The following is a 9126-nucleotide window of genomic DNA, read 5'->3' on the forward strand; positions in this document are numbered from 1 at the left end:
ACCGACGCGTGGGACACGTACTTGAGCTCCGACGAGCGTGTTGGCAGAGCTTCGACGGGCGTGTTGGCGACTGTGTTTTGGGCATCTTTTTCAACAAACATCTCGGACCAAATTTTAGCAAAGAATCAACAACAACACCAACACACGCTCTTCAATCCTAACCATATTCCTTCCGTCGTACTGCACGGGCGGAAACGGATATCAAGTGCGTTTGCGTTGAAACTCTAGACGTGCACTGGTGCGCCGATGTTTTTTTCATCAGGATTGCTTGGTCAGGATCAGGATTGCTTGCCGGTTTGCCGAAGGAAGTGCGGTTTTGTGAGCGTTTCCTGTGTTCCCGTTTTCGAGTTCCCTGCTATTCCTGACCGCCTCCGTTCACCATTTCGCTTCCCGCCGTGTCGTAGCGGCATTAATCGGACCAGTTCAAGGGCACGGTTTTTAATGAAATAATGATATTTAAGAAGAAGCAAGCAACGAACCCCGCTGCCGAACGGTGGAAAGACATTGAGTTTTTTGCGCCGTGGTTTTGGGGGAAGCAAAGGAAAAACCGCAACCAGTACCGTCTTGGGCTGGGTTCAGGTGTGCGGTAAGCAGACGGGAGAGTACATATTGGAGCGTCATTGATGCGTTGGAGTTTGGCTTACCGAGCAAATGATTTGGCTATTAGAGCGTAAGCACTATGCCACTATGGGAAATTTATGAAAAACAGAATATATGTGTTGATCGTCCAATCAACAAAGGCTTGATCATTGAGGATTTTTTATAAAATGCAAAATACTTGCTGAACATATTTTTTATTCACAAACAAGCATTTATATATTACAAAATAAAAAGAATAAAAAGAATGCTGAACTTATATCGAGAAATTGCTATGGTTCAGGATATTTTTTGAGTTATTACACGTGAGAGATATGTTATGTTATACAAAAGCTTCTTTGGAATTATAAACTTCAGATTTACAGTTAATTTTTGAAATAATGTTCAATTTTTTGTATTATAATATGTTTTTAGTAAAATTGAAACTAAACCAGCAACTAGCAATTTGTCGCTATCTTCTGAACCCTAGAACTACTTATTATTCTTGAAAGAAAAATTTGCAAAGTATTTTTTAAATATGTTTCAAATATATTTTTGGAGGATATATTTTTTGAGTATTGATTTTTTTTATTTGAATGTTTTTAGTGTTAATTAATTTAATTAATAAATTTTACCACCAGTATTTAAACCATACAATTAAAATTAAAAAAAAACCCTGATTTCATAGAAATAAAAAAGAAAACAACATCTTTTGCAGTGTTGCACACTAACATGTCTTCCACTCGTGCGGTATTTTAAACCCCTTAATATTTAAAATATAATAATTACCCGTCACTCATGATATTTACCCAATGTGCGCTCGTGTCTCTCGTCCCGGAACGCTTTCTCGCCCTTGGCACAGTTTGTTTGCCTGGCACTGGTTTCGATGGAGATGAAAAATTGTACAAAACGGAAGATGTCCGTGTCTATGTGTGTGTGCGTGTGTGTATGTGCGGTTGTTTCTTGCTTGCGTTGGCCCTTTTCCCCACTACGCATGGTAGACAATCCGGAAATGAAATAATAATGCGCGCAAAACGCAACCAACCAAACCGAAGGGGCCGTGTTTCGCCCGATCGGACACCCTTTATTTATAGTCCTCGGGGTGAACGTGCGGCGATCGTGACAACCGACAGAATTCGGCAGGCGAAACGGCCTCGACAGGACACAGGATAGATGTGTTAGGCGCACATCCGGTTGCGCTGGAGCTATCGAAATTTTACAAGGACTTTTCGGAGAGACGCCGCGAGTGCAACGAACCAACCGCTTCTGGGGTTAGTCCGCACGGAAATCAATCACTATGTTTTCGACACGAAACTAATCAAATGCATGGTTTTGTGATCCAATGCATGTCGTATTGAGCGAGAATGAAAGAGCAAAGAAATAAAAAAAAACATCATTTACTGCACGTTAATTACAATTCAGAAGAGTTGCATTCGTGTGAGTGGAGTTGTTTTCTTTTTCTACTCGTTGCTGCATTTACATCCTTGATGCACGCCAGTATCCTTCAGGTGTACTTTGATAGTACGTCAACCGTATCGTGTCAGGCATTCGGTGCAAGGGTGCCATTAAGTTTATGATTTTATTATAATGGTTGTGCTCACCCGATATCTTGTTTTATTATAATTCAACGGAATTCCAAACAAAAACACAGAATCTCAACAAAAAAATGAAACAAATTAATTCAAAATGCCCGCATGCCGTCCTTTTGCCAGCTCGTGTCCTTTCGGGCGATGCTGCAAGGCCGACCTTATCGTCGATCTTTGCTGGGACATCCTTCTTCACCCACTCGCTGTGGTAATATTGATACACATTTATAATTTCAGGTCGGTTCCCCACACACATCTCATAAATGTCCCGTGGAACAAGATAACGATCCTTACCGCAATCGCTGCTCGCTGCAAACTAGATCCTGGCATGGGGACAGAACCTCTAGAACCGCCTTGTGTGTAGCAACGGATCACAATCACGGTGTGTGACAGTTTTTTCTTGTCTCTTTTGTTCTCTCTCCTTCTTTCTCTCTGAGATGTGTTTCTACTTTTCTTCTACTCGACGGGATATCATCTTGATACCTGCGCGGTCCTGGCGTCGTCCTGTTCTAGCAAAATTGGGTACAGGAAGAAAAAGAAAGTTGATTAATCCATACCAAAAGGATTATTGGTCTGGTTTCTTGAGCTGCATTGTGTATGTGTATGGAAGATTCTAAAACTGTATATTTCATTCCGCTTCAAGCACAATCTCACGTGAAGCACCCAAACGACGAACGTAAACAGAAAATCAAGATCAAAATCGTTTCCGACCGAGCGGTTGTGATATGAGTTTTTGTTCCTGGATCGTAAATCTTGTCCCTTTTATGATAAGTATTACAAAAACACATACTTTGTAGCTGACAAGCTGCGCCAGGACACAGCACAGACGGTCGGGCAATGTATGGAGTTCCGGATCCCAACATACATTCATAAGTCCTTTTTAGCCGATCTCGAGAGATGATTTTGTTTTGATGGATGCAAAAAGATTTTCTATTTTTGTTATTTTATGTATCTTTGATTTTCAAACTGTATCTGTAAATGATTTAAAATTATAGTTTATGAATTTAGAGAAAAACGTTCAAATACATATTGTATTAAAGCAAAACCGGAGTAGTTAAGAGAAATCTTACGCGCAGATTTCACCTGAATACTAGCCGTTGTTAATAACAATATCATTTCACTTTTTTACTTAGCTTTGTTAAGTTAAAATATCTGTTTTTTGTATAAAAATAAAATCAAAGATGTTTTACAAATGAATCTTAATGATTTCAGTTGAGCGTCATCCATCAACCACGTAATGTTCATTAGGTGGAGCAGATATCGTTAAACGTTACCATTTTTTACATTGGGAAGAATCACAATTGTTATGAATCGCAAAACACATGACTAAAAATAAATAAATTTGAATTAAATATGATCACTATATAATTATCATTTTTCTGAAACGATTACTTGGTTTGTCTTAAACTAGCTAAAGTTAGTTCGACAACGGATCGTACGTATGGATGTTTTCTTAAATCATTTAATAAGTTCCAAATGCTTCTAAACCTTTTTTCAATGTACAAATGGTTAATCTTTTGATCCCTTCAAATCCCTTCAAAAACCCAAATTGCAAAACATGTGATTCAAATAATATGTTTAAATATGGTGTTATAATATGCTTGACATGGTAAGTTACGTGAAAAGATAGACATATTTATCGAGAACGAAGAGGATGGTTGTATCAATGAGGTTGTCGGCAATGTTGGTGCAAGAAGCGTTGCTAGAGCTATGAGGATCCAATTATCTACATCGGTAAGGATTTGATTCAAATAAACTTCTTGTACTTGAACAAATGTAAAAAAATACTATCATTCAACCACTATCCCATACACGATTGAAGAGGAACGGTAGCTGCAGATGCCTTGAAACGACGACTGAATTTATTTCAAGAGTGTGCTGTTCAATAATGCGTATAATATGCCAAAATGTTCTAAAAATATCATAGGAAACCACCACTTTTGTGATTTTTTTAACCACTTGGATCGTTCCCGCTTCGATAGAGTTTGGATGTTGCAATGGATCATGGATGAATTATGTTTCAATTCTACAAATGTAAATGAACAACAGTATTGTAGCAATTAATGAAATGTAGAATTCATTTAAATCCTCTTTTCATGCAATAAAACAAGCAATGGGAGGAAGTTATCGCTATATGTTACAAAATTTATTGAGACGGGCTTATTTCAATGTAACATTTTATTACAAAAGGAGAAATTGCAATTTTTGCATTACGTATTTTGATCGCCGAAGTCTTTGGTCAAGTTTTCAGACAATTATTTTACAATAAACCTACTTTCAAGCAATGTTGAAACTTGGATGGCTAGAAAATGTTATGAAGAATTGTCCTATTCAGTTAAAACTTGCACTTTGCATTATCCTTTGGAGTACGTTTAGAGGTAGTAAATTTTTAGAAAATCTCAAGAAACGTTTAAAATTTCAGCATTCCAATTGTTGCGTTTGAAAACATTTTATTTACTCCCACACGACATGAAAACCTCGTTACACTCAATCATCAAGCGTAACCTTTACATCTTCCTGTAAAAATGTCCTTTTTCCTATTTCATCCATGTTGGAACCGTGCTCAGGCCACATTCATTATCGTCCCTCTTCCAACATCGTCTCGATACATCGTTCCGTTTGCCCGTGATAGGCAAAGCCCTGCGGGGCTGCAGCGTCCTTGTTGGCAGCAACGATGCGACAACACTTACCAGTAAAACCAGCAAGCGCGGAAAAAAGGAAAGAATCCCGAAATCCTTAGAAATAGGAATACGGTCCGCAGTGGAAGGAAAAACAAAACCTGGAAAAGGAAGCAGGGCAAGGAATCGAAACGAACTGCTCAAATCTCTCCTCGCCAAAACTGTCGAGACCCAATTTTCTAACGAGTGTCGATCATCTTCATGTTGTGTGTGTGTGTGTGTGTGTGTGTGTGTGTGTGTGTGTGTGTGTGTTTGGAAAGAAGACACAGCGTTTTCCCCACCCGACCCTGAGGCCGTGGGATGGATTTTCCCCGGGACAGACCGGCGAGAATTGATAGCGAGAATAACATCTTCAACGTTTCGAGCGGAGTTGGGTATTTTTCTTTCTTTACTTTTTTGTATTTCCTTTCGGTTCGCATCTCGCTCTGGGTTGCGTGACGTTAAGCCGTCGCCAACGATCAGGCTTAAAATTTTTTTCGTGATGCAGCCTCAAGTTCAACAGCGACGCGGCATGTAGCGGAATCTGAAGAGTTTTTCGAACGAAGCTCGCTACCAGTAGCCAAGTCCTGCCGTTGGGTTCGGTACTTGTGCAATCCCCTGAGAGTCCTTGGGAACGCGCCGAAGTTGAATTGTCGCTCGGAACTCGGCGACACATCTGAAGAGTTTTTCGAACGAAGCTCGCTACCAGTAGCCAAGTCCTGCCGTTGGGTTCGGTACTTGTGCAATCCCCTGAGAGTCCTTGGGAACGCGCCGAAGTTGAATTGTCGCTCGGAACTCGGCGACACCATTAGAACCTTCCCGCGCCACTGTGCGGGAAATTGCTCGGTGCGAGAGGCGACTTAGCTTCTACCTCCGTTAAGGTCTCTGCTATGTCGCTGCCTACTAACGCCTCACCTTCCGCCGCTCGCAGCAACCAGATCCAGGGTGCGCGATCCAGTGCGGAAGCGAAGCCAAAAATCGAGCCCAACCCTCTTCCAGCCGTGTGTGTGTGTGTGCGAATAAATGTAATTGGAAATAATCATAATAGAGAAAAACCCCCTGCGCTCGCGCTGTATGGGTGAGGCTATGTACAAATGAGTTGAGTTTCGTGCCGGAGGGGTCCTTGCGCACCGAAGCGTATCCTGAAGCCGGTTTTGCCGCTCGCACCACATCTAGGATTCACTTCCCTGCCTCCCTCCGGGGTTTTTTTTGCGGTGCGTCATTTCGATACATAATTCTGAGCCCAGTGGTTACCTGGTGGCGGACGGCAGGGGAGCCGGGTAAGGGAGCGGGTAATGTACAAAAAGCACTCCGTCCCCTTCCCGCTCCTCTTGCGCCTGGCAGTATTATGTGTGTGAATGGCGAATCGTGAGGAGACGGGAACGGGTGGTACGGTGGACGCGGCAGGACTTCATGTGGTTCTAGCCTCGCACAGGACAATGCCGTCAGGACCTTTCTCGTCATCTTCTCCGTCTTTTTCCCCTGGTGCTGCTGCTGCCAAAAACAGAAAGGCATAGAGGGGTCCCTTACCTTTTACCAAACCGAGGGTAACCCAGGGGTGCGTATGTACGACAAAAAATACACACACACACACACACACACACACACACACACACACACGGAGGGACACGGAGCAAAACGGCAAAAAGTCCCCATTTGCTGCTGATCATTCTGATGCGCAACACACACGCAACTGGAAGAGAGGAAGAAGGCCAGGTGTGTCTGTACAACTTCTGACTCACTCACGCGCGCGCGCGCGCTCTCACACACATACAGCTGATCGGAACCGAGTCGAGCGCCGGCATTGCCTGCTTTAATTCGTCTCGGGGCGAACGGGGCCGGCTGCGAGCGCTGGGCACGCGACCAACGTTCGCCAGAACAACGGCAACCACGGCGGCGACAGGACAAAACAGCGCCGCAGATCTCTCAACGTCTGTCCACGCCAGACAGTGTACTACAGCTTCTAGTGCCTTTCCGAGTGACTGCATGTGTATGCGTGTCTGTGTGTGTGTGTAGTGTGTTAAGTGCCTTGCGATAGATGTCCCTGCAATATCAGCATCCCGCCCGTCAAATTCGCACCGTGTGACGACTTGACCAGGAGCAAACAACTCCCCAACCAACAACAACAACAACAACCACAACAACAACAAACAATGTCATCACTCAACCCGCCGAAGCGGCTGAAGCTGAAGGAGAACCAGATGGTGGTGACGATGCGCGATCTGCCGGCCGGGCCGCTCAAGCGCAAGCTGCCCCTCGGCAACTACGTCAGCGCGGACAACGTGCTGCCCCCAGCCGTCACGATCGCGACCCTCGCCAAGCAGCTGGCGGGCGCCGGCCCACCCGCCGGGCTCGGCCTGCCCGGCCGAAAGCGCTCGAGCGAGCCGCGCACCGCCGTGTCCGCGGTCGAGCGGCGGAATGCGCGCGAGCGCAACCGCGTCCAACAGGTCAACAACGGGTTTGCCGCGCTGCGCCAGCGCATCCCGGACGAGATAGCGGATGCGTTCGAGGCGGGCACGACGGCCCGCGGCGTCCACAAGAAGCTCAGCAAAGTGGAGACGCTCCGGATGGCGGTCGAGTACATCAAAAGCCTCGAGCGGCTGCTGGAGCAGTCGGGCACGGCGGCGGGCCGTCTGCCGGCGGCCTTCCCGCCGGTCGACACGCCGGAAACGCAGCTGCCCGCCACGCCGCCGCCCGAGCCGGCAGGCCAGACCGGCAGCAACTTCTTCCTCGCAATCAAGCCCCGCACCGACCTCGCGGGTGGCAACGTGCCGGCCGGTAGCGCCGAGACGCAGATCACCATCATCAACGGGCACCAGTACATGCGCATCCCCGGCACCAACACCTTCCAGTATCTGGATCCCGGGCGGCTGCACGACGAAGAGGACAGCGGTTCGGTCGGCCGGACCGAACCTCCGCGCAGTGGCAGACACCAGTATGTGGAAGAGGAGGACGAAGAGGAGGAGGTGGTGGGGGAAGAAGAGGACACGTGCTCGAGCAGTGGGGATCTGCTGAGCGAGTCGGCGATCGCCCTGTCCCCACAGAGCAACTTTACGCTCGAGCCGGACACGGACTCGAAGCGCGACGTCGATTCGCTCTACCAGTCGCTGGTGGCCCAACCGGACGGGGGCGTGTTCGACCAGCAGCAGTACGACGACCTGATGCTGATCAAGTCCGAGCTGCAGGACGAGGCGGACCTCGCCGAGGACGCATCCTTTCTCAGCTGGTTCGAGGCGAACCAGCAGCTGCAGCTGCAGCAGCAGCTCCAGCAGCACCTTCAGCAGCAGCTCCACAGTCAGCCGGGCCTGCTCGATTGAGCGGTGGCGCAAAGAGATTTTTGCGATTATTTATTGTATTTATTAGTATGCGTTACGGGAAGGGGCAGCGCAACCCGGTGCACAACTCACCGTCGTCCATTTTGGGGCGCATCCAAAGACCCCATATACCAAAGGGACTTACTACCCGGCGGCGATGCCCGGCGGTAAGCGTTCAAACGATTTCGAAGCGAGCATTCCAACAAATTTAGGCTAGGTTGCGTTTGCAAACAAAAAAGGGAAAACCGAAAAAGCACAACGTCAACCCTAAGCCTCAACGACTTTCCAGTGCCTGTGCGAGCTGTCAGGGGATGCCATTCCACCCTTTGCTTTTTGACAGATGTATAAGTATTACGTTTAATAGTTGCATATTTACCTAGACTGATATAGACCAAACCTTGCGGTAGCTTGTATGTTTTATTTAAGAAAATCAAACCCTTCCCAGCCCTCCCCTTACCATCTCCCCCCCCCTCACACCCCACCACACCAGCTCACTTTGACTGTATATGTGCATCGTGCATGTGTGTGTGTATGTAAGATTGAAGATGAATAAATAGGAAAAATATTAAAATGGAAGAAACAATAGCAATGCTGCATTCGTGTTTGGATGAAACAGAAAGAAAACATGCTGGAAGAAGGATCTCGAGGGGGCCCTCGGGGCGCTCGTATTTTGTTTTGTTTTTTTTTTTTGCTGGGAGAGCGATGATGAAAAGGTGAGCAAGGAATAGGGAGAGGGAAAAATGAGCTGTAATCAACTACCGAATGCAGATGCTGGAATTCACACGGGCTTCAAGAGGGGGGAGAAGAAGGGGTGCGTATAACAAATTCCGCCAATTTTTCCTCGGCAACCGAACAGTACCAGGATTTTCCAATATGGAAGTGTATATAAGGGATACATACAAACACACGGGGTGTCCCTGCGCCACGCATGATTGCTTTGTGTGGCTGTGTATCTTTGCGCTCTTTCTCTCTCTCTCTCTCTCTCTCTCTCTC

The 9126-nt window shown here is 46.3% G+C and overlaps 1 protein-coding gene across 1 annotated transcript; it reads left to right on the top strand.

The window, feature by feature from the left end:
• Positions 1 to 4835: 4835 nt before the first annotated feature.
• On the top strand, positions 4836 to 8672 carry LOC120959116 (uncharacterized). The gene has a single exon (XM_040382286.2). It carries the CDS (start codon positions 6973 to 6975, stop codon positions 8134 to 8136), a length of 1164 nt encoding a protein of 387 aa, XP_040238220.1. The 5' UTR covers positions 4836 to 6972; the 3' UTR covers positions 8137 to 8672.
• Positions 8673 to 9126: the final 454 nt, after the last annotated feature.

This window comes from Anopheles coluzzii, chromosome X (genome assembly GCF_943734685.1).
Source record: "Anopheles coluzzii chromosome X, AcolN3, whole genome shotgun sequence".
Taxonomy (NCBI): Eukaryota; Metazoa; Arthropoda; class Insecta; order Diptera; family Culicidae; genus Anopheles; species Anopheles coluzzii.